At 33.7% G+C, this 26,885-nt stretch overlaps 1 protein-coding gene across 1 annotated transcript; it reads left to right on the top strand.

Moving 5' to 3' along the window:
* Positions 1-4,391: 4,391 nt before the first annotated feature.
* Positions 4,392-26,885, top strand: LOC121971790 (quinolinate synthase, chloroplastic-like). Its single transcript, XM_042523223.1, has 8 exons — positions 4,392-5,342; positions 11,946-12,230; positions 17,728-17,946; positions 18,042-18,221; positions 24,559-25,065; positions 25,252-25,413; positions 25,918-25,991; positions 26,456-26,885. Exons 1-7 carry the CDS (start codon positions 4,608-4,610, stop codon positions 25,969-25,971), a joined length of 2,142 nt encoding a protein of 713 aa, XP_042379157.1. The 5' UTR covers positions 4,392-4,607; the 3' UTR covers positions 25,972-25,991; positions 26,456-26,885.

A 26,885-nucleotide genomic window follows, 5' to 3' on the forward strand; every position in this document is an offset into this window, starting at 1 on the left:
TACATGGGACCATAACAAGTCCCTGAAGGAAAGATGTAGTCTTTTATGAACAGGAGACCATAACAAATATAAAGTGGCCTGCCAAAGAAGACTAGATGGTCTGTAGTACGAGTTGTCGATCTCACACAAGTTGTTACCTCTTCAGGACCTACTATAGGAGATCCCTTGCTTGATGATTCAGAGTTTGCTATAGGCAAGTTGTTACCTCTTCGCACAAGTTGTTGTTCACACAACTTGGAATTCCATTCGCCATAGGAGTTATACCTTGTCTGGGACGTGTGGCACAAAAAATGATTAATCAGGTTGGGTAACATCGAATATGGGTTGATCGATCTGGTCCCATGGAAATTTCCCATCAACTATCAGGATAAATCGGGAAGCGCTTGTAGCGGACAGCCTAAGAGTTTAGCATTTTTTAGTCACGTGTCTCATTTAGAGAATTTTTTTTTATAAATTCATCGTAACTGAAACTCGAATCGTGAATATTTAGATAATAATTTAAATATCTTGTTGTTGTATCATAGCGCCGGAGGCATAGGACGTGTGGAACAAACATTGATATAATGTGTTTGCATACAGTGGATCCATTGTTCACTAATCCGTTATTTGTTGCTCTGATAGCTGTCAAGATGCTATTTTTTTTTATTTTAATCTAGATGTCCAAATCAATACTGACCCAATAAATCCTGAAGATGATTGGCCCTCCTCCATAGTTGGCCTGATAAATCCGAAAGTGCTTATGACAGTACATTGGCAGCTGACTTCCACAGGCCATTCATTGCTGTAGGGTTGCATGTGTCCCGAATTGAGTATTCGAATCGTGTATACCTCAACAAAGTTTTTTCTATCAAATTAAGTGTCCATGCCTGTCGCAATCAAGGACTGATTCATGTTGCTCTAAGAATTCACATTGAGACCTTACTGCTACATCGTGCTCATGGAGGTAGCTACTCCTCTATTGGTTGTATTTGTTGTATTCACACTGCTACATTCAACCGTAGACAAACAATTGGATTATTAAAAAAATCAAAGCTTGATGTGGGTTTTTTGTGGTTTTCATACACCAAATTTTAACAAATTACATGCATGGTATGATTTCAAGTTGACGGATCCTAATTAACTATGAATCAATCAATTCTCATCCTAATATTGGGATTTAATCCTTAATTATAAGTTGATTTCTTACCTTCTAATGGTCTCATGAGAATTAATAATTACGCATATTCAAGATTCATGTACATGTATTTTTTATGAGCTTCGCTAGTATTGGAGCTAATATCTTCATTTGATCAAAATAGACAATCCTTAATAATTTTAGATTTTAATTTCTCATTCATTTGAAAAATTAATTTATGATGATTTAACTAATTAGTTTTAATCAATTTTCAATAGCTATATATATATATAAAGCAAAAGGTTTATCATTTTTATTTCCATTTCTATATTAAGAAAGCAAAGCTTGACTATATATCCATTTCCCAAGTCTTTTTAAACTCACTTGGTGGAATTTGCTTGACTTCTTTTCTTGTTTTATTGGTTGACTGGGAGCATCGACCTATTATTATGCTTAATTATTATTTCTATCTCCTTAATTGTATATATATTAAAAAAGATGCATGGTATATAGAGAACTTTAATTAAAATACTGCAAAGCTTGAGATTCAACCACTTGGCTATTCCATATACTATTAGAACTAAATATCGAAGGTTAGTTAACATACAGTAATATAATAAGATACCAGATTTAGGAGATGCTATAATCATCCATATTTGTTGATTTATTCTGATGACTAATAAAATTTTTTTATACTACCGAACATTTACTAGAACTAGAATAATATTGAAGGTTAAGTTAACATTAAGTAATATAACAAAATACAAGTTTTAGGAGATGTTATGATCATCCATATTTTTTGTTTATCTTGATAATCAATAGAATTTTTTTATAAGACTAGATCGGTTAATTCTAAACTTAATCGGATTATAAGAGTTGAATATTTAGATTATCGAAGTTTTAAACTACACAAAGTATGGTACGATGGTAAAACAGTGGGGCTCCTTTGCACACAGCGATAGTTCCCATCTCATACTGGGCATTGTTGTAACTAGTGACAAACTAGGGTCCCCTCCAAAGTCTACCTATGTTTTTTGAATTTATTCTATAGGCTTGTAAAAAAAATTTTAGGGTCAAATTAATTATTTTTAAAATTAGTCAGAATAGTTAGATACATATTATAAAAAAAGTTTTAAGTCCAAAATAAGAATAGGAAAATATTTATGGTTCATTTGTTAAAATCAAAGAACTAACAATTTAAGGGTACCTCCAATGGGAGATTTTTAAAGAGATTTGTGAAATAAAAAATTTGAAGAAAAAAACTCACTTATTATGAATGCAAGATTTGAGATTTTAATGATGCATTAAAAAGTTAATAATGTAGGTATAGAAAAAAAGTTATAGGATTTTTTTTTATTGGGAAGAGAGCAATATGCTTTTGATATGAAATTGAGACGGTATACTAAAGACTGAAAAAAAGTCGTTCTGACTATTAAGAGTTAAGTATAATATTCTTATAAAATGTCTCTCCTCACCGTACAAACACATTCAAACACTTCAAGTGCGTCGAGAAGACTGTTGAGATAAGCTGCTACATTTATGAATTTGTGATGACCTAAGTCACAGGTCTGTTCATTCTGAAAGATGGATGAAAAAAAAAAGATAGACTGCCCTATAGTTTTAAAAAAACATAATCAAAATGATATGTAGACGGATTCTAATTGCTATGAACTAATTTTTAATCATTTTCCCATCCATTAGGAAATTGAATAGAATTTTTATCCTCCATCTTAAACACTCATAGTAAACTCGGAGTGATAAACTCCCGAGCTAACAACCACCAATCAGCCAAACTCGCATCGCAAGTCACTCCCGTGGCTTGCCATGAATCGCGATCACAACATCAACGATCAAATCATTAATTGTTCACTATTTGATTGGGATCATCTCGATCATGATAGTTGCAAACTCGCGGCCACAATGGGCACTAGTTCATTGCCCGGCCTAAAATCACTCCCAATCTATTCACAAATCATAGCCACTAGCACACGGTCATGGTATTAATCATGAGCTCCAACTTAGCCTTGAATCCAAGCGACTATGACCAAAAAAAAAAAAGGAATAAATTGAGAAAACTTGCATAAAGTCAGATGAAATAATTGAGAGGAAAAACAAAAACATCTAGAACCAAATCTAAAATAGTCATGGGCGCACACTTTGTCATGTGTCCGATTGCGTTAGGAATGGATGCAACTTCCACTCACCTTGCCGTCCCTACCACACCCCAAAGGTCAATACGCTTTAAGAACAATACATCACTTTCTGGAAAAGGCAAAAACAAATGGCCAACCCAATTTTGGCCACACGATCGAAGCCGAAATGAGGTTAAAGAGCCAAATATTCCTTTGACTACTATTTCTCTTTTCCATTTGTTTTTCTTTTCCTTGTTAATGGACAATGGTGGTGGAAAATTCAACTTAAATGGGTCTTCCTCCTTCCCTATGGTCAAATTTGAGAGGAGGGGTCGTTTTCAAAATCACACTCCTTTCTTTTTCTTCTTTTTTTATTTTTTACTCTTGTCTTAACCACTCTAATGGTGGTAATGATGACCCATTTATTTTTCTCTCTCTTTATTTAAACTAAAATTATTTTAATATTGATTCAAGCTATTACAATATTAATTTAAATTATTCTTAATTTGATCAAAATGATTTAATTTATCAAAATGGGTAATTTTGACCAAGACTACTATGATGTGGAGTGACTCATTGGTCGAAATTATTTGATCATCAACTTGGATTAAAACTTTTATATTAGAACAATTTTATTTTAAGTTGTTTTAAAATTTAAAGTAAATTTGACTAAAACTACTATAATAACATTGGACAAGGATATTTTTAAAATATGAGATGCATTATATATATATATATATATATATATATATATATATTTAAATAAAACATCATTTTGGTTTGATGATAATAGAAATAAATTTTTTTTTTTTTTAAATGTTTACCCTAAAACTACTTAAGCATATCAACTAATTAGCTGTAAGAAAACTAGGTCCGTCCAATGATGGAGAAGTTTGCAAAAACGAGTAAGTCTTAAGTAAAATAGAAGGAAGGTTAACTCCCATTAATAGTGGTGTAATTAATCTAATTCTATATTAGAAAACCCTATTCCTTATACAAAATAAGAGATAGATGCCCCGTGAGCAAGGTGTCGTGGTAGTTAAGACCTTTCAGTGATAAATAAAATATCTAGAGTTTAGGTAAATAAATGTAACTAAAATTATTAAACCTTTTGATATATAAAGAAAAAAAAGGCCCATAGGCCCACCACTCGGAATTGCACTCGCATTTGCCAAACTACCTCGTTCCTCGCAATTTCTCGATTAGCCGCCTCCTCCCTGCACCAGTCGTCCTCTCCACTTCCGTCGACTCCTCTCTTTGCTTCTTCCTCTCTTTCCTACACTCTTTCTGCTACGCCGCTATAAGATCGGGAAAGGGAGGAGGAAGCACCAGCGTAGCCCAAGGCAAAAAGAGCAACAGCCATGGAAGCGGTGGCTTTATCTAGTAGGTTCCCCAACGCCGCTACCTGCCCTACTTGCAACCACAACCCTATTTCTCACCTTCTGCCTCTTCCGCGTTCCGCCCGATGCCGCCCGCACCTGCCCGCTCGGCCTCTCGCCGTCCGCTGCCTTCACACCCCCAACCCCATCCCTGCCGCCCCTCGCCCCTGCTCCGCCGTGGCCTATGACCGCGCCGCGCCCCCCACCCCAGTCGGCCACCGCCTCGGCCTCCTCGTGGATGAGTTCCGCTCCCTTCCGGAGTCTCTCGATCGCGTCAAGCGCCTCCTCGCATGCGCCTCCTCCCTTCCGGCCTTCCCCGAGTCCGACCGCGTCCCCGCCAACCGTGTCATGGGCTGCACCGCCCAGGTCTGGCTCTCCGTGGCCATGGATGGCCTCGGCCGCATGAGGTTCGCCGCCGACTCCGATTCCGAGATAACCAAGGGTTTCTGCGCCTGCCTCATCTCAGTGCTCGATGGCGCGCTGCCCGAGGAGGTGTTGGGTATGACGCCGGACGATTTTGGAGATCTGAACGTGGTCGGGTTGTCGGTCCGGGCGCCCTCGAGGGTTAACACGTGGCACAATTTGCTGATTAGCATGCAGAAGAGGACCAAAGCTTTGATCGCTAAGGAAGAAGGTCGCCCGCCAGTTGAGCCATTTCCATCCTTGATCATTGGCGCTGATGGGATCGAGGCCAAGGGGAGCTACGCCGAAGCCCAGGTGAGCAGTTTTTCCGCCAATTGTAACTGACATGTTCACCGATAAAATCTTACCTTAAAAGTGTTCCTGTTTTTGTCTGGACATGATTCAAGTTATTTATGTTTCTCCTGTATGTCGTTGTGTAGATTGGACGCCATGGTGTTTCTTTTACTCATGCGAGTTAGGAGTTACGTTTTCATAAAGTTATTTCATATGCTGTTTGCGCATATGCCAGTTTTGCTTGATGACTGTTTTTGGTTTCCATTTGTTAGTGAAAATGAATTGGTAAAGCCTTTCATTTGTCATCGTCATTGATGTCGTTCCAATTCATTGTCAACCTAGATTACAGTAGCATAATTAATCAATGTTTTTTGATCCAAAATTGTTCATGGCCATTAAATGAATACTATACCTTGGGACCTGCTTACGTGCATAAATGTGTAGAATCAAACTAGCTATTTTTTGTATATGTGATTTTTTTTAATGATTTTTCAAATGTTTTTGTATGGCGTCCGTAAAGTTATATCTTTTTATTTGACACATTTTCTGACTCATTATTGGGTTTGCAGTTGATCTCTATATGCAAAGTCCTTTCAGTTGGCTTTTCTTGAGTTTGCACAGTGGTAATTTATTATTGGATATCCTTGATTGCTACAGTGGCATTCGCCTGCTTATTCTTCTTTCGATCAACAATGTCTTGAACTTTATTGCCCTGTCTACTCTGAAGAAATGGAACAGGAAAACAATGGATTGCTCATGAGTCAAGACACTTTCCTCTATTTACTTCACTTAAAATTAAAGAAAGGACGGATCTAAAATCTGTCCACTGATTGATTTTTGCGTATTTTAGTGTACATCCAAAATCAGATAGAACAAGTTTTATTTCTTTTCTAATAAAAAAACTCCAGCAAATCAATAGTCTGAACCTCTTTCGACAATTCCAAAACCCCCACTAAGTTTGTGAACTTGTGGTAAGCTCTAAGCTCAAAGACTAGCCACGAGCTGTGGCCTTGTGATTCGCAGCTGCGGCTTGGCTGCGAACTTGCGGTCGCAGTCTAGTTGTGACAGCTGCAACTTCCTTGTTTCCCCTTTCCTCCTTTTCCTCCCTTCTTTTCCCTTTTCACCATTGATCCTTCTCCACCGATACTCGTTTCTCTCTTCTATCCACTCTCTAGGGTAAATAGAGCCTATATGGCACATCCAGAATTTATTAAATATAGATGTTTTGCATTACATTTGAATAATATTCATAACATGAATACAGGGAAGTTGTAGTTGGGTACCTGCGGTTTAAATGCTCATTGATATTAGAATGTCTTCTACAGCTTGAATGCCCCTTGATATTATAATAAGTTTTCTACAGTGCATATCTTAACTTCAGCTGGCAAGTGAGTAACATAATCCTTACTGTCATTTATTTTCACAATGCAAAGGGACTAGTAGAGTAAGTCTGAATTTTTTGAATGTGTTTTGGAAAGTATTATGCAAGTCACATATAAAATGTGAAATTCACTCCTACTCAATTAATAAAATTTTTCTTTTGATATTGGCATTAACCTCTCTAGTACACTCAATAAAACTCTTACAAATTTAGATGGGTGGAAAAATTGGTAGAGCAATTAAATCACTAGGTTGACGAATTTAGATGCATAAACAACTTCAAAATAACATCTACAAGTTGATCTATTATAGAATTCTTGGAAGTAAATTCCACAATTGACAATTAGAATCTCAAATCCACTAAACAACTAAATGGCCTTCCTAAGCTAGGCTATGGCATAATAAATGCATATACTAACTTAAGTGTGTACTAAATAAATGTGATTATTAAATTTGACGTTCCTATTGACTATAAATACTAATACGCGCAATCTAACAATTTTTTATTGAACCATTAAGGTATATGATATGTATTCTAAGTTTTTCATGAGATGATGTGTCATTTTGGAAAATCTATGGATGATCACCATAATAGAATCTTGATTTTGATTAGTTCTATATAGCCCTAAAATAAAATTCACAGTAGAATGTGGGAAGATATGATTTTGTAACCATGTATATCTCTAAAAATTAGGTTGCAAATATTCCATAAATCATGAAAGAAATTATGATTACGTAAATTATGGGTTATGATAGCATAGTTAGATTTCATAAAAAATTGATTAGTTTATTTTAGAAAAGTTGAGTTTAGGATTGTAAATGAACCAAATGTTCATGAGCAAGCTTCAACTCGATAAGAGCTTGTTTATGTTTGTTTAATATATACAATATCAATTAAATGAACAAGTTTGAACAACTCATTAAACTAAATGAATAAGCTCGAACACGTATGTGTAGCTCGTTAATGTTCATGAATAGAGCCTTTTGTGAATAATGTTTATAAACAATGTCCATGACTATAGTTTGTGAATCATGTTCATCGATAAAACTCTTATTAAACTTGCAAATAAACAAAAAAAAAAACCTCTCAAAATAGACAAACAAATATCAAACTCACTAACCAACTAAACAAGCTTAAAAAATATAAAAGTTTCAAACCATCAAACAAACTCGAATTGAGAGCTCGATAACATCTAAACAAGCAAAGCTCAAGCTTGTAAAAAAAGAAATCAAGTCAAGTTTAAACAATCATTTCAACGTCTTAGTTAATTTTACGCTTAACTTGGCTTGGTTACGTTATCAAACAAGCTTTAACAATCCAAAGCTTGGTTCGGCTTGGCATATTTACAACCCTAGTCATGTTATTAATTTATAAAAAGGATTAGAATTTTATTTATTGGATAAGTTTTGAGGTAATATAATTTGCAATTTACGGCAAGGTTCCAGAGCATTAGGTTTAGTTTTGGATTTCCTCCTTCAACCTTTATCAGTGTTCTTTTGTTTTGTTTTGTTTTGTTCTGATTTCTAAAGACAAAATAGAATATTTTTCATAATTTTTTTTACCAGCCTTCATGGCGTAATTCCTTTCTTTATTCTTCATCATTGACGGTTTATCTTTTTTGGACCACTTACAAAAATGCCAAAAGTTGTAGAAACAACTGCTACTGCACGATTAGAGGAGGTCGTTCGATCTCAATAATTTGGAGATAAAATATCCAGGTTGCTTATAAATTGACTGAAAATAACTATCTCAAGTGGTCTTAGCTTATTCGTACTGTGCTTAAAGGAAAAGGAAAGTTATGTCATCTTATGGGTATAGGACCAAATCTCGGAGATCCTCTGTTTAACGTATGGGATGAAGAACATTCAATGATTATGACATGGCTATGGAATTGAATGGTTTATGAGATTAGTGAGACGTGTATGTTCTTGGCAACTATTAAGGACATTTGGGATGCAATGCAATAAATATATTCAAAAGCAAGAGATGCTTCTCAAGTATACAAGGTGAAGTTGAAAACAATAGGTGCTATACAAGACAGTATATGCCAATTAATAGAAAAACTTATGAGAAGAACTAAATTTTCTTTTAAGACAATCCATAATTTAATTAAGTGGAATCAAGATTTGTGGTATTTTTTGTGCTTTAATGAAGTGGTTGCACTGGTTCGAGGGGAGGAAAGCAGAAGAAGACTTATGCTCAAATCTCAAAGCACGGGAAGCTCCACTATGGTAGCTAGTGGTGCAATAATTCAACCACAAACACGGAAAAAAACTCAATTTCCTAAAAGTAGAAGACTTGAACAACTAAAGGCTCATCATTGTGATAGTTTATGGTGCACCTATTGTAAAAAAGACACACTATACTCATAAAGGAGAATAAATAAGGATCAATGTTCAAATGCATATTACAAATACACAATAAAATGAAGTACCACCAAAAGAGTTGTATGGACCCAACAAGAGGTTGAGAGGCTGAGCTCTCTTATTGGTAATTTAGCAAGCTTTTTGGTACTTGTACAATGGTGTACTCAGGTAAGTTTTCATCCGCTATTGAATTAAATGTCTTTGATATAACCCTTTTCAAACCCTTGGATCATGGATTTAGAGCTACTAATTGTATCACCCACTCATCAAGTGTCTTTTCCATTTACTCTCCAAATCAAATAGCCACGACCGATGGTTCTTTGACTAAGGTAGCAGGTGCAATAGATGCCAACATAAGCTCATTATTAATCTTAAGAAAATGTTTTTATGTCTCCAAATTATCCACAAACCTTATCTTTATCTAAAAGCTTAAGATTTATGTTCCAATGTGATTTTTCATTGTAGTTATTTTGTATTTCAGGACAAGAATTCTGGGAAATGATTGGACATGCTTAAGAAAGAGATGAGCTTTACTATCTTGAGACACTGGGTCAATCAACATTACCTTTCTTGCCTCTTTAGCTTCATAACTTTATTTGTCTAATAATGATAAGATTTGACTTCACCACCACCACCGACTTGGACATCCATCTTTTAGAACCATTTAAATTTTGTTTCCATCTTTATTCCAAAGTATAAATGTTGAGATTTCTATTGTGAAGTGTGTGAATTTGCTAAATACGAATGTGTGTCTCTTCCATTTTCCTTTAAGTAATAAAAGAAGCTCTTTTCCTTCTTTTTTTTTTTAAATCTCATTCATAGTAATATTTAGGGTCTACTAATGCTTATGGAGCAAAATGGCTTGTGTCCTTTATCTATGATTGTACTTGTGTTACTTAGATTTTTTTTACTGAAACATAAATATGATGTTAATAATATCTTTCCAATTTTTTATTCTGTGATTAAAAATTAATTTGGAGTTAATATCAAAAGATTTAAAACAAATAATGCTAGGAATTATTTCAATCGAATCCTAGCTCCTTGTTTTTTTTAATAAAAAGAATAGTATATGAATTATCTTGTGTTAATACATCACAATTTAACCGAATTGTAGGAAACAAAAATGATCATCTCCTACAATCAATCTATGTCCTTTTATTCTTAAAAAAAATATGCCTGAATCTTATTTGGGGACATACTTTTGATGGTTGTTCATCTTATAAATTGTTTGCCTTTTAAAATCTTGGATTCAAGAGTCTAAGGGAAAAGACTCAACATTCTATCCAAATATACATACTAAAGATAATCCATCTCTTGAATATTTGAGTGTGTCATTTGTTCATGTACATAGTTAAAATAGAGGAAAGCTAGACCCAAGGGCATTAAAATCCGTATTTATAGATTGTTCCTTAGTTTAAAAAGGGTACAAATGTTATCATCCTCTATTAAAGAAGTTCTATGTGACGACAGATGGAGGATGTTATTTTCAATCAACAATATATGTCTTACTTCACCACACTTAATCTTCTTCAAAGGTAGAATTCTATATTAGAAGATAATGACGACAATTTCTTGCTCGAGTTGTAATTACTTCCGATGTTTAAGTCAATGTCTGAATTTACTCCAAATTTGTGTCATATCTATTCTGTGTAGATTCTGAGAATAAGTTAACAATTTTTAATTCTTTATTGCAAGTTGAAACTTAAATCTCATGTAGGTGATGAGGACCTAAACCTTCCCATTGCTATTAAGAAAGGACCTAGAGAGTGCACAAAACAACTTTTATATCACCTTGCGAACTTTTTATCTTGTAAACATTTTTCAACATCACATAAAATCTTCTTGGTTAATGTCAACATCATTGTCATACCTAACCCCATATCCGAGGCATTATCCAGTGAGAAATGGAAATAAATTATGAATAAAGAAATGGAGGCATTAGAGAAGAACAAAACATGGGAATGAGTAAAGTTGCAAGTAGCAAAGAAATTTATAGGGTGTAAATGAGTATACAGTGAAATATAGAGTTGATGGATTAATAAAAAGATACAAGGCAGGATTGGTAGTCAAGGGCTATATTTAAACCTATGGGATTAATTGATTATGTAGAGACTTTAGCTCCAACTGCAAAAATGAATACTGTTACAATTCTAGTGTCATTGACAACTAATTATAATTTGGAGTCATAATAATTTGATGCTAAGAATGTATTTTTGCACAGAGAACTGGAGAAAGAAATTTAAATAATAGTCCCACCAAGATATAGAAATAATTTGGATGCTCATATAGTATGTAAATTGAAAAAGCCTTGTATGGACTTGAGTAATCACCACCAACATGGTTTGGCAAATTTGTGAAAATGATCATCATGGGGTATACAGAAAGTCAAGAGGATCACATATTATTTATTAAACACTTTTCTTCAAGGGGAGTCAAATTTATATGATAGTCCCACCAGAGTATCGCAATAATTGGATGCTTATATAATATGTAAATTGAAGAAAGCCTTATATGAACTTAAGTAATAATTGTTGAAACTGATTGTAAGAGGGCACATCATTAAATGGACTCCAGATTACATATGATGACTGTGCTGGTCCAGTATCATATTGAATTTGACATTTATGCTATGCCTTTTGGGTGTGCATGTAGGCACACCCTTACCCAGATGGATTTGTAGTGCATGTTTTCCAATATTTAGTGTTGATCTGTGCTTGTGAAATATGGGTACTTTCTATTTGTGAAGTTGTAATTTCTGTTATTTTAAATTTCATCCTGTCCTGTTTTCTAGTAAAAGCTATAATATGTTGTGCTGTTCTTCCATTGACATAATTGGTAATTTGAGAATTTCTCATCCATCCGTAGCCTTAATTCCAGGCAATGTTCTTATCTCCTGATGGTTCAAAGATCCAAGAATTGGTGAATGTGCTAAGAAAAAAGAAAATTGGGGTAGTAGCACACTTTTACATGGATCCAGAGGTTCAAGGCATTTTAACTGCAGCCCAAAAGTTGTGGCCCCACATTCACATATCTGATTCCTTGGTAATGGCAGATAGTGCTGTTAAGATGGCAGAAGCTGGATGTGACTATATCACAGTCCTTGGAGTGGACTTCATGTCTGAAAATGTTCGTGCAATACTTGATCAGGCTGGTTTTGAGAAGGTAATGTGATTTTCTTTAGTTGTTTTAAATGAACATTTGTGCAATAATCCTAATATAAATATGGTTTTGATTTCCAAACCTGTATACTGCATTCCGATTCTTCAAACTAATGTTAAAATCAACAGTGGCTGATTATGTTTATGTAGAGGTTAAGGGAAAAATTAGGGTTCTTCACCCATAGCAGTAAATATTCATTAATGTAAAATTACACTTTAAATCTTATAATATATCATATTTATAATTAGATTCTTAATAACATAACAGTTGATTATGCTTTGGCAGAAGTTCAACAACAACAACCAAGTATTTTCCCACTAGGTGAGGTCTACGTCATTGGGTTCTACGTCTACTATATTATCATCTATATTTAAATAAATGTTATCTTGTTTTATGTTGCTAACTAAGTTTTTTTTTCTTCCTCGTTTGATGTGCGTATTTGTCATACTTTCACATCACTAAATTGGAGCATTTATTGCCGTCTAAGTACATGCCCATACTATCTTAAATATTTCTCTCTAATGTTATCATTTCTTATCCTGCTCATTCTTGTATGCCCATACATCCCCCTTAACATCCTCGTCTCTACAACTCTCATTTTTTGCTTATGTGCTCGAGCCAACATTCTACTCCATGTAACATAACAGGTCTAACCGTCATTTTGTAAAACTTCCTTTTAATTTTTAGAAGTACTTTACGATCACATAAAACATTCGGCGCTCTCATCCATTTTAACCATCCTACTTGTCTATGTAAGACATCTCTCTCAATCCCTTCATTCTTCCATTCTTTTACTAAAATGATCCTAAATACTTAAAGCTGTTAGTTCTAAGTAATTTGTCATCTCTTATCTTAATAATTGTCTCATTATATTTAATATTGTTAAATTTAAATTTCATATATTCTGCCATTACTCTACTAAACCTAAAACTTGCCCGGATTCGAATTTAGCATTTATTCATTCACGTGTTTCATCTAACAAAACAATATCATCTACAAATAACATGCACCATGATACCATGTCTTGAATATGTCCAGTGAGTTTGTCCATGTAAAAAGATAAGGACTTAAAGTTGATCATTAATGTAACCCTATCTTTATAGGTTAATCCGCCTGAAATCTTCACTCTTGTCATTACATCCTCATATATGTCTAATTATTTCAATAGATGTTACGCTAACATTTTTTTTTTTTAGAATTTTTCATATAATTTCTAGGTCAACAAATACCATGTGTAAATCTTATTTTTGTTCCCGATATTTTTTAATTAGTTGCTTGAGAAGTTATATAATTTCTATTGTCGACCTTCCAGGTATGAATTCAAATTAATTTTCGGTCATCGTAGTCTCTTTCTATAATTTTTTTAAATTATTGTTTCCCAAAGTTTCATATTCTTCATCTACACTCAGTGATTTAAATTTTGTGAGCGGAATTTACCGTTTTGCCTGTTGATCGACACCATATCACCATCGCACCGTGAGGTTGTTGTGACCATGCGATGACCTTGTGAGGTTGCGGAGGGTGCTATGACCCCTGCGGCAATTCGCGACCGTCACCTTGGGGGCGCAACACATGGCAACATTTTTTTATTTTTTATTTTTTATTTTTTAATTATTTTTTAGGCAGGTATTTCTTTTTCTCCATTTTTTTCTTTCTTATTAATTTTTTTTCTTTTTTTTCTTTATTATTTTTTCCACTGTCAAAATAAACAAAGATAAAAAAAAACCTTTTAAGGTAAATAGAGGAAATACAAAACTTCTTCACCTCTTTAAAGATGATTTTCCTTTTTCATAAACATAGAGAAAAAACTTATTAAAGAAGCAAATTATTAATAAAGTAAAAAAAAAATAAATATATTTCTAATTTTAAAAAATATATAACTACTAATGAACTAAATTATTTTATATATAAATTGGATTTAATTTTAAATTGATCTAAATAAATTTAAATTAAATATAGCTTAAACTATTTGATGATCTTCAATTAACCTAAATCGACTTTTACTTAATAGGCATCAAACATTTCACGAGATAATATTAAAACTTAAACTCAAAATTCAACATCTCAAATATAATTTAATAATAAGCATCTATAGCGACCAAATATTAATAAAAATAATTTTAATTAATGTATTTTATATTTTAAAAGTATCAAACTTGTATCAACACGACATATTACGGTACTGAAATTATATGCACGGTATGATAAAAAAAAAAAGGGCAGTCCGGTGCACGAAGCTCCCGCTATGCAGGGTCTCGGAGAAGGATCCATTGTACGCAGCCTTACCTTGCTTTTTGCAAGAGGCTGTTTCCAAGCTTTGAACCCGTGATACGGTACCAAAATCGTATCATTCCGGATATAAATTGAAATTCTGGCACGGCTTGAACTTTTAAACCTTATCTACACTATTGCTCTTTACCTATATTTATTATGCATCAACATAAAATTATTTCTTATACCTTATATTGTATGATATTTTAGATTCTTAATAAATTCCTTTACAAGCATTCTTAAAGATATTATGAAAATCTCAGTTTGGTAAATGTACTCAATTTTTGAACCATAAGAGTTTAGTTAGTAAATCCATTTTCTTGTTGAAATAACAATCAATCTCAATGGATTTTTAGAAGAGCTACCAATCATGCTCCTCTATGACTAGTTTCTAACAAACCAACAACTCAATCAACAATTAAAAAGGAGTTTGAAGGATTGCCTTAGTAGGAAGCTATTGATGATGCATATATCCTTAAGGCTTCACCCGCAAAAGCCTCACCCATAATGAAATTGCAAGTAAGGTTTCACCCGCAAAAGCCTCACCCATAATGAAATTGCAAGTGTGTCCTTTTGCCTTTCTACAATACAATTTTGCCATGGTTCTCCAACCATCAAATATTGAATCATAATGCTGCCTTGTTTGCGAAGATACCTGACAAATGAATCTAATTTCTTTCCCATCCTTGTATACCTACCACAATACTCTCTTCCACAATTTACCTCACATTTTAAACCTTTATATATACCTGCTTGATATTCTACTACTTCTTGATAAATGCTAAATGCATTTAGTATTTCAGGTGAATGTATGTATAATCATCAATCAATGTGACAAAGTATTTGTGATCATCTAAAATGGAAGTGTACAATGAACCACATACATTAGTGCGCATGATTTCTAAAATATCCCTAGTTCCTTTGGCACTTTTATAATGGTTTTCTTACTCTTGAGCAATCTATTTAAGTATTGAAGTTAGAGAAATATCTTTAAAGACACCTCCATTTATTAACTTTATTCTATTGATGGAGATATGTCCAAGTATCTAGTGTCACAATATTGACGAATTTCATTGACAATGCCACATTTATTACCATGCAACGTAAAACCATAGTTTAAAATATCATACCAATTCGAGTGAAACGATCAAAGTATCATTCTGATAAATTATCGGAATTCGATTGTAGTTGGTACAGACAATGTATTATGGGTCGTTGTATCATTATGTTGGAGAGTTTCGCTTCATACTAACACTCAACGCTCTTTGCCACACTAAAACATAGGGCCTCCTTCTACCTCCAATTTTCCACCAACAATACTAAAATAGTATCCGTCTAGTTAAAGAGTATCGTTCTAGTTAAAGTTTGAAACAATGGTGGCTTGAGAGCTTGAACTTTGAGTAAAACAATTATCCTCAATAGGAAAATTCAAATATAAAGAGAATAAACTATTTACTAAATCTAAGAAATTTCACTACTAACTTTAATAATAAAAAAAAGAGTTTCTATGGTTTGCTCAATAGGGCATTTATAATCACTATCTAAAGAACAAGCTGCTTTGGCCACACTCATTCTAAAGACATTATAATTTAGCCTCCTAAATTAAAGAGATTAATGGAAATACCTCATAGAAATTATGCCTAAATGCAAATCAACATTTATATAGTTAATTATGGCATTAAAATGTACATGCCAATTTACTTAATGATTTGCTTTATGACGAACGGTTTAATAATTTAATCTGTGAAACTGAATTTATGAAAACATGACTATCAAATAAGTCTTATTAACACTAAATTTTAAATAAACGATAAATTAGGCTTTAATACTGTGCTAGTTAATAAATAGGAATTTAATTAATTTAAAACTTGGCTCTGTTTGATTAAATCTTTATTAATTTGATTGATCTAATTTTGCTAAGAAATTGGTAGTCCCAAAATTACAATATTTGGTACCAAGTCAATCCCTCACATTGGATTCAATCATTTAAGTTAATTTAATCATTTAAAATTTAGTTGATTTAATCAAGTAAATTATTATTTGGGAGGCACTTTCATGGAGAAGTTGAGAAGGTTCCATGACATTTCATAATGCCAATGTTCCATTTACCTTTTAATCCAAACATTTAATTAATTAACAAGTCTCATTGATGCCTATATATGTAATCAAACTATCTTATTAATCAAACCTTGATTACTAATTCACAAACATCTTAATTAATTAAAACTCAATATATCCCGTGGAGGCATCAACATGATCGGGTCTTTGCTTGGCGGAGGAAAATAGCAAAGAAGCAATGACAACGACCTCTGATGTCAAATTTAAATCCTCCTTGGAGATGTTCAATTAATAAATCATTTAATCACTGGATATTAATGATAAAATTGAAGGGAGCCTTGGCATAATGGTGAAGTTGCTGTCATGTGACCTAGAGGTCATGGGTTTGAGTAGCGAAAATAGCCTCATGTAAAGTAGGGTAAGACTGCGTACAATAGTCCCTTCCAGGACCTCGCATTTAATGATAAAATTAATTAATTAAAATTCAACTAACACAAGGATTATAAATATTTTTTTGATCAAGCAATATTTATTATTCTATAAAAATTCTTAATAACTGAAGTCATAAAACTAAATAGATTGTAACATGATCAAATGCAAAATATAAAATAATTTTAATCATAAAAAATCTTCATGCTATCATGTGATATGGATGTAGCTTTTTTCTAAAAGCATTAAACATGCATAAAACAATGTCTCTGATCCCACTAAAGAAATAAAATAAAATGTTTAGCATGATTTAACAAATAAACTAGTCTGCATGAATCTAATTTGCATAAATTAAAGGTGTTCCTGAATCTATATGGCTACCTTATGAAATTGACATGGAAGAAAAGAAATAGTAGATGGTAGACATGTTCTAATTCCTGAAATCCTTAATTTCTGAAATCATTGATGGATCACAAGCTGAGAACACATCAATAACTCATCCCTCTAGGGTTTGGGAACCCATATTTATACTAGTCATATTCTTTCTTATTCCATCATTACTAAAGAACAGGTCAATCGGTAATAAAAATTCTCCGATAGGAACATTTAATTGTCTCATTAAAATGTTTGACAGCTTTCATAGCCAATTTCAGGCATCTTATGATTTTTCCCAAGGATAAATTGAATTTCACTTATTAGTCTTATTTTCTGGAAGACTTAAACCTGTGTAGGTTTCATACAGGTTGGTGTCTACAGAATGTCCAGCGACATAATTGGTTGCTCTTTAGCGGATGCAGCAGCTAGTCCAACATATATGCATTTTCTGGAGGCAGCATCAAATTCACCTCCTTCGTTACATGTGATTTACATAAATACTTCCTTGGAGACAAAGGCTTATGTACATGAGCTAGTGCCAACAATCACTTGTACTTCATCTAATGTTGTCAAGACTATATTGCAGGTTGGCAATCCTTGGAACACATTAGTCATTTTTCTGATTAATTAATCTCATGTTTTTATGGAAAGATTTTTAATTAGTTTTAACAATTTTTCTAGGCATTTGCTCAGATACCATATTTGAATGTTTGGTATGGTCCTGATTCCTACATGGGAGCAAACATTGTGGAGTTGTTTCGTCAAATGGCTGACATGACAGATGAAGAGATATCAAGAATACATCAAGATCACAATAGAGACTCTATAAGATCCTTACTAAGCAGGCTTTTCTACTATCAGGTTTGTGAAGCATTCTAGTGTTGGTACATTCTTCGACAGCAGTTTGTGAAGTATAATTTATCAGATTTTTGCTATTGGTTATAATATTTTTGGATAATCTTGTTAGGAATGTGTTTTTTTTTTAACATGTTTAGTTGTAAAAATTTACAGAAAATTGAAACATAACTAATAAAGTTAGCTTCTTTATGATGTATTTCTTTGTTGTTTCCATACCTGCAATAAATCTGATAATGTGAACGTGTTTGAGCTAGTTGAAGTGGATAAACAAATGGTGTTATTGATCAATGGATAATTGGTGTAATTGAGACTTAGGTTTCCCAACCAGTTGATAGATATTATAAGATTGTGAACATCAACTAACAGATATTGTAGATCTTCAAAATCACTTTCGGATGTAGCTTCTAATCAGGTATAGTTGTCATAGCAACTGGTCTGTGATCGAGTAGCATCTCCAAAAAATAAAACACACATTTCCGCTGAGAAAGAAGTCCATTCACATTGCAAATTGTTTCAGCGCCCGTTACTGAGATTGTGTCATTTTTTTAAATAATAAATTGATCCTTCAGATGTTTTTAATTCCTAGGATTTCTTCCTGTTTTACTTATACAACAATTGACCAAAAGGCACACATAAAGTTGCAGAATTCCCATAAGGCGCACCTAACTTTCAGATTTCCCAAAGGGTGCACTTGTTTCCCATTTTACTCCTTCCGTCAACCACTGTAGTGTTGCATTTAAATAACAACACCACAGGATTTCAAAGAACAGCATCATTGTGGTACTGTATTTCAAAGAACAGCACCACATGGTGCTGCATTTCAAAGAACAACACCATTGTGGTGCTGGTTTTCAAAATATGTTGGTTTCAGGGTTTATGCAGCACCACGTATTTTGAAATCCAGCACCACGGTGTTGTTAAAACTATGCCCATGATGAACCAATCATGGCTGGTCCCAAGCCTGGATAAAGGAGAAGAGTTGTGTTAGGTTACTAGCCAACGCTAAAACTATGACAAATGTTCAGTGAATGAATCCATTAAACTATTGTGCTAATGCTAGGTCCTTCTCGGGAAGATGAACAGCCCGGATCCTCTGGACCGCAAACCCTGGTCCGCTCCTGGACCAGGGGTTGCTGATAGGTGGGATCTCATGGACCCTACCTGTATAACAGGTAGGGTCCATGATTTTTCACCTATGAATGAAGTGGTCCATCCTCTAGACCGCACTTTGCGGTCCAGAGGATCCGGACTATAACGTCTCGGCAAGGACCACTACATCTCCAGAACTCAGGTGTAGTGCTAAATATGCAAGAATTTGCGTTGCAGAATCCGACTGTAACATATCAGCAAAGATCACTACATCTTCGTGAGAACTTAGGTGTAGTGTTAAATAGGCAAGTGTTCTCACACTATAAGTTGGATAAGAACAAATATGATAGAAAAACTAATAGTCTAAGATTTGGAATATGGAACATAGGAACCCTCACTGGTAAATCAATGGAGGTAGTAAATACGATAATTAGGAGAAGAATTAGTATTTTCTGTGTACAAGAGACAAAATGGGTAGGCGAGAAGGCAAAGATGATAGAGAACTCGGGTTTTAAATTATGGTACACAGGAAAGAGTAAAGTAAAAAATGAAGTGGGTATTGTTGTAGATAGTTCGTTAAAGGATGAAATTGTATGAGCAGTTAGAAAAGGAGATAGAATTATAGTCCTTAAAATAATAGTGGTGACAGAAACTATGAATATAATTAGCGTATATGCACCACAAGTAAGATTAGATGAAGCTACCAAATTAAGATTTTGGGACAACTTAGATGAAGTATTACAAAACATTTCGCCAAATGAAATGATTTTAATAGGTGATCTAAATGAGCATGTCGGAGTGAAAAATGAGAAAATATGAGAGGGTATATCGGATTGTGTTTGGAACGAGAAATGAAGAAGAGAAATTATATTAGATTTTGCGATAGCATATGACCTTATATTAGCTAATATATTTTTTAAGAAAAGAGAACACTTAGTCACGTTCAAAAGTGGAAATAATAAATCGCAAATTAACTTTCTTATGGCTAGGAAGAAGGATAAAAAAATTTGTAAAAATTGTAAAGTCATCCTTGGAGAAAGCTTAACTACCCAACATAGATTAGTAGTGTTGGATATACGTCTAAGCATAGTATCAATATAAAAAAATATATACGACTCCTATAATTAAGAGGTGGAAGTTAAATGATGGGAAGCAAAATATATTTAAGGAGAAGGTAGGAGTACTAGGTGAAATATATGGTTACTCTAATACGACATAGGATAAAATGGTATCAAAGTTGAAAATAGTAGCTAAGAGTGTATTCGATGAGTCAAAGGGGCATGCACCACCAAGTAAGGAATCTTAGTGGTGGAATGAGAAAGTACAAGAGAAAGTGAAGGAAAAATAAACCGTTTATAAAGAATTATATATTTGTAAAAATGAGGAAAACTTTAAAAAAATATACAATAGCCAAGAAAGAGGCTAAGAAAGTAGTGAATGAAGCAAATAATGAAACTTTTGAACGATTATATCAAAAATTGGATACAAAAGAAGGGGAAAGAGACATTTATAGAATAGCTAAAGTGAGAGAAAGGAAGGCAAGATCTCTTATTCAAATAAAATGTATTAAACATGAATGTAATAGGGTATTAGTAAACGATGGAGAAATAGAAGAGGATAGAAAAGGTATTTTCATCAACTTTTTAATGAAGGTTTAGGTGGCTAACATAACTTAGGTAATTTAAGTAGGTCAAATGAGTATAAAAATTTAAATTTTTATCGTGGAATTCAAACTTCAGAAGTAAAACAAACTTTAAATGAGATGCACAATGGAAAAGTCATTGGATCATATGATATTCCGATAGAGGGACTGAGAGAAATGTCTTACATAGAATACAAGCATGATGGTTGAAATGGAGGAGAGCGTCGGATGTTTTATGTGACCGTAAAGCATCTCTAAAACTTAAAGAAAAGTTCTACAAAATCCCAGTTAGATCTCCTATATTATATGAAGCTGAATGTTGGGCTATGACTCGAGCACATGAGCAGAAGATGGAGTTACAGAGATGAGGATGTTAAGATGGATGTATGGACATACGAGGATGGACAGAATAAGAAATGAGAGCATTAGAGAGAGTCGGAGTTGCATCTATTGAGGGAAAACTCCAAGAGTCACGTTGAAGACGGTACAGTACGAGCATGTACTTAGATGATTAATAAATGCTGACAAACACACATATCAAACGAGGAAGAGAAAGACTAAAAAAAAACTTGATTAGCAACAATAAAACAAGATAAAGTTTATTTAACTATAGATGATGATATAGTAGGAGATAGAGGTCAATGACATAAAAGGATCCATATAGCTGACCCCATCTAATGGGATAGAACTTGGTTTTTGTTTTTATTTTTGTTGTAACACCATAGTGGTGTTGTTCTTTGAATGCAACACCATAGTAGTTGGTGGGAGGGGTAACATGGGAAATAAGTGTCCTTTGGAAAATCTGAAAGTTTGGTGCGTCTTTTGAGAATTATGCAACTTTAAGTGTGCCCTTTGATCAGTTGCCCTTATAGTTACAAAAAGGAGCAATCCATGATGAAGCTTAATAGAGTTCTACGCTTTACTGTGTCAAAGTTCAATCTTTGTAGCTTCTTGATTTTGCATTGATACTTGAAACCTCTGAGTCGAAGACCAAATACTAACTCTATTGTCTCACCAGGATTCAGAGCATTTATTCACCTAGAATTATAACCTCCTGATAAGATCTGTTTATAGAAATAGCATAGACAAACATCTCACAAAGAGCAAGATATCAGTCGTAAAAAGAAACAAAACTAGAGTAAGAGAGTGACAGCTCCTTGATCCTTTACCATCATGAAGGGAAATAAGTAAACCAGAGTAGGACAAGGGGACTGCTGAGTCTATCAGTGGAGGTGTCTATTGTAGGTGGGTGCTACCTATGTACACCTATAGAGGCGTATCTAAAATGAGGGTGGTGTCAGTTAGGGATGCCAAAGATACTGATGTATCTAATTTGTACCAAAGATTGAACCAACCTGACCTGACCTAACCTAAAAAATGTGAATTTTTTGGGTTTTGAGTTGGGTTTTGGTATTCAAAATATTTTACTTTGGGTTTGGGCCAAGTTTTTGGGTTTCTATATAAGACCAAAGAAACTTGATTTGAACCATTATGTTAGATATCTTTTATATCAATAATAATCATAGAGTTAATTGATAACTATATATTCTATATGTAATATGTTATTAAACATCTGATCGTAGAAATGCAGGGGTTTTGGGGGGGTTTGGGTTGGGTTTTGAGGATTCAAAATTTTTTGACTTCGGATTTTGTTTTTTTTTTTTTGTTTTAAACATGACCTGACATAATGTAATCATATATACCATACTAATTAAATTATATTTCACATAATTAATTATTAGTTATTCTACATCTAATATGATATTGAATACCAACTGTACATATATAACTAATAATAACCTAGTTAATTTTAAAGGGGACTTGCTTTGCTTCCCCTTTCCACTTCGAGTTCCTATTCTGTCTTTGATCAGTCCGTGAGCTCATGAGATTGGTTGATTTGTCTCTATCATGCACCCACTTTGTCTTCACTGTTTTTCCCTATCATCGCTGTCCCTTCTCCTTTTTACCTCGGCTACTCGATGTGGAAGGTGTCCAACATCCCATTTGCCTTCCATAATCTTATGAGATTGCCACTTGCATCTTTCCCGTTTAGCATCCTTGCTAACCTCCCTTCTTCCTTCCACAATGAGGTTGTGACTTATTCCAACCATTGTCTCTTCTTCTACATTGACAACAAATCTTCTTAATAGCCTTTGTATCATCCCTTGCTGACATTTTCATTTAAGATGGTTACAATCAATAGTAAATAGTTGATATGTTTGAAGAAGAATTATTGATCTATCAATATTGTTGTCTTATAAAGCTGTTATTATATAGTTCTAATATAGTTTTATGTATAGTTCCTATGAGTTGCAACTCTTGCATTCAATTCAATATTTATTAAGATATTACCAATAATTTTTTTATTAAATATCTAAACTGGTACTATAAGAAATTTTAAATTTGGTGTTAATAATCACACTGAATAATAATCCTACTGAATACTGATTTATTATAGTTGGTAAGTAGAATTTTGGACTCGTCAATATTGATACGGATTCTGACTTTGCCAACTATGATTATATAATGATTGAATGTTGGCCTTCAAAGTTCATTTTAGCAACTAACAGCACCTTCAGAAAAGAAATTCCAAAACCTTGTCCTTCAGATGACAACATAGACAATAAATGTTCAATCAAGGATTGAATTTATCAAGTCATATTGATCTTCCCATATTTCAATACGTTTTTTTTAAATTCAAAATCTTTACATCGATTCTGATCTTGCCAATCCAATACAGCTAATACCTGAGTTTTTGTAACTTCTAATACTAACAACCATGCTTCTTTGCTTTAATGTGCACCCATATTGTGATTGTCCAAGGATATTAGATTTGTATGGTCTGGATTGATAAGCTTGGAATAAAAAAGAAACTGCAATTTATGAATGAAAAAAATAGTTCATATCTTCATCTTATACTTTTCTAGTCACTAGCTATGTATGATAATGGTATATATATGATTTAGTTCCAGTTTATCTGCTTCTCACTCGGAATAGGTGAAAAGTTCCGTCCTAAAAGTGATCAAGGGTTGTTGGTTTAATGGAGCGCGAGAAATCTTTAATGTATGTGCTTGTAGATTTTGTGAAAGAAAAGTTATATGTGGGAATTGTTGAATGCATAATTATTTTCACAAAGCTGCTGCAAGTTTTGTAATAGGCAATCTGGTGTTTAATGGTAAAGGGAAACAATAATGATAGTATGTGCATGGAGCTTCTCTTATATGTGTGGCCTTTGTTTTGAACAATAATAGTATTCTATCCCCCTCTCTTTATATGCCCCCAACCTTGCTCCCTTTTGAAAGATTCTAGGCAATAATTGGTTGATTTGTATTGGTTCCCAGATGCTGATCCTTATCCTAAATATTTAACCTGGATTATAATATCCTATGTTTGGTGGTATATTAGTAAATTTAAGAGATCTGAGTCTTCAAATTTAACCAATTTTTTAAATAGTAGTTGCTATGATGAAATTAAGGAAATTTATAGTCCTGTTTATAGCTGTTTTCCCACTTGCTGCTTGCTCAAATAGATTTTGTTCCATTCTAGTCATTGTCTTTTGCATTTCCAAACAAGATTTGTACATTCTTATTGATAAGTTTTAACCTGCAGGATGGTAACTGCATTGTGCACCATCTCTTTGGTCATGAAGTTGTGGAGAGGATAAAAGAACTTTATTGTGATGCTTTTCTAACAGCTCATTTTGAAGTCCCTGGAGAAATGTTTTCTTTGGCAATGGAAGCAAAGAGGAGAGGAATGGGAATCGTAGGCTCCACCCAGAACATTTTAGATTTTATTAAAGCTCAGTTACAGGAAGCTTTGGATAGAGATGTTGATGATCATCTGCAGTTTGTACTAGGAACTGAATCAGGAATGGTGACTTCCATAGTTGCTGCAGTTCGTGATCTCCTGAATTCAAAGAGATTCAGTGCCAATATCAAAGTCGAGATTGTTTTCCCTGTCTCATCAGATTCAGTATCAAGGACTTCTCCAAATGGTTCTCAGGGTCTAAATTATTCTATAGCATACGATCATGCCAAACTTGCTATTGTTCCTGGTGTAACAGCGGGTGAAGGTTGCTCTATCCATGGAGGTTGTGCTTCTTGTCCATATATGAAGGTTAGACACTTATTTTTAATATATCTGAGAGGATGATGCTATAGTGTTCTTTAGACTCTGCCCGGCCCAAAAACTGATGTTTGTTAGATCTTCATATTCTGAAATGAATGTTGTCTATTGCTTTAACTTGCATATGTTAACAGGTATATCTACTTCAAGTTGCTCTAAAGTTTGTCTTGTATGCAGATGAACTCTCTGAGATCCCTTTTGAGTGTTTGCCATCAACTTCCTGACAAAGATAACATTATTCATGCCTATGAAGCAAGCAGATTTAATTCATCAACCCCTGGTGGAAAGTCAGTTGCAGATATTGGCTGTGAACCAATTCTGCACATGAGGCACTTCCAGGTTTGCTTTTTTCCTTCCACCATCTTAAGTTCTTTTGTACATGATTCTAAGGATTGCAATAAGGAGAAGGTTGGTAATTAACTTCACATCTCTTCCTTGCCATTGGTGCAAGCTTGGGTATAGATCATTATGCTGTTCCCTATCTCCCTTGCAAAATCTCAACCCCATCCGTGCTTCTTCCAAGTTGTTGTATGCAATTTCTCTTCTAATTTCTGTCAATAGTATAGGAGCCAAACGCTGTCTCAGTGGGGATGGTTTAGTTGTGGCTCTTTATTGTTATTTGTAAAACTTCCCATGAACTTTGCAAGTATCCTTTACTAATCTTCAAACTTCTGCGCTGATGTGTTTAGACTTCGTGTAGTTACAATTCCTTATGTGGTCCTAAATTTATATTTGCCCGGCTTTCTTGTGAATTTGTGGCTGCCATAAAATTATGATATCTTTAACACAATTCTGCCGCAGTTAGTTCAGGGGCCATCTGACATAATTTCTCTTTTGCTTCAGGCAACAGGGAAATTACCTGAAAAACTCATTAATCAGATCCTTCATTCAGCATGATGGAGTAGCAGCAAGTATAGGTATTATCTCTGGAGGTCTTTGCATATTTCTCATGGAGTATTATTCCATCTTCACTTTAACTGGAGAACACTTGCCGTGCCCAACATGTTTATCTGAGTTTTACTTGTTTGTTGTTTTCTATACCATCATGAAGTTCATACAAGATTCAATGGATTAGCTTCTTCCATACCTATTGGTTACCATTTTTTTTAGGTCATACAGATAGATAAACCCTTTTAAATAATTTATTTTTTTTCTAAAAAAGAAATATTATGTAATGGAAGAATTTATGTATTCTTACAATTTATTCTAGGACAATTAGTTATCAAAATGAGGCCCTATCATCTTGGTCTCCATTCAGTTTGACTTTCAAATGTTGCTTTGTATTCAAGTTCTCTTTTCGCAGAGTTGTAGATAATTTTCTGACTTTTCTTGATCAAGTCAAATTGATGCATTTGGTAACATGCACCATCAATAATTGCAGAATCATAACATCCTACGCAGACTCATTCAAAGGTATAGGTTGGAGCTCAATAAAGGGTTTGGAATGAAGACTCTGAAGTTGTCAAACTTGGGCCAACTATTAGAATTAAATGAATGCAGACGAACTAAATCAGAAATAAATTTTTAATCAGTTTGATTTGGAAGTCTATCCATCTCGGTTTCAATTTGAAAATATTTAATATTTTTTTACTTTAATTGAAATTTACATGTTGTATCATATCTAATGGCTAAATAGGAGAACATGGAGTGAGGAATAATAGTAAACAATGTATATGCCCAAGGGCAATATATTGATCTCACTCTTTATTTTTTGAATTTACTAGGTGCTCTTATGTATTTATTTATTTATCATCGTGGACCTCTCTTTTATGTTAGGCCTACCTCTTAATTCAAAGTTAGTTTGAGAATTA

The sequence above is a fragment of the Zingiber officinale genome, chromosome 4A (assembly GCF_018446385.1).
Source record: "Zingiber officinale cultivar Zhangliang chromosome 4A, Zo_v1.1, whole genome shotgun sequence".
Lineage (NCBI taxonomy): Eukaryota > Viridiplantae > Streptophyta > Magnoliopsida > Zingiberales > Zingiberaceae > Zingiber > Zingiber officinale.

Bases quoted from the DNA above. Each gene is read 5' to 3' on its own strand.
- LOC121971790 (XM_042523223.1), top strand. From the start codon at position 4,608: ATGGAAGCGGTGGCTTTATCTAGTAGGTTCCCCAACGCCGCTACCTGC. The intron at 12,231-17,727 runs GTAATGTGATTT...GGTTTCATACAG, and splicing joins ATCAGGCTGGTTTTGAGAAG to GTTGGTGTCTACAGAATGTC. The intron at 25,414-25,917 runs GTTTGCTTTTTT...CTTTTGCTTCAG, and splicing joins TGCACATGAGGCACTTCCAG to GCAACAGGGAAATTACCTGA.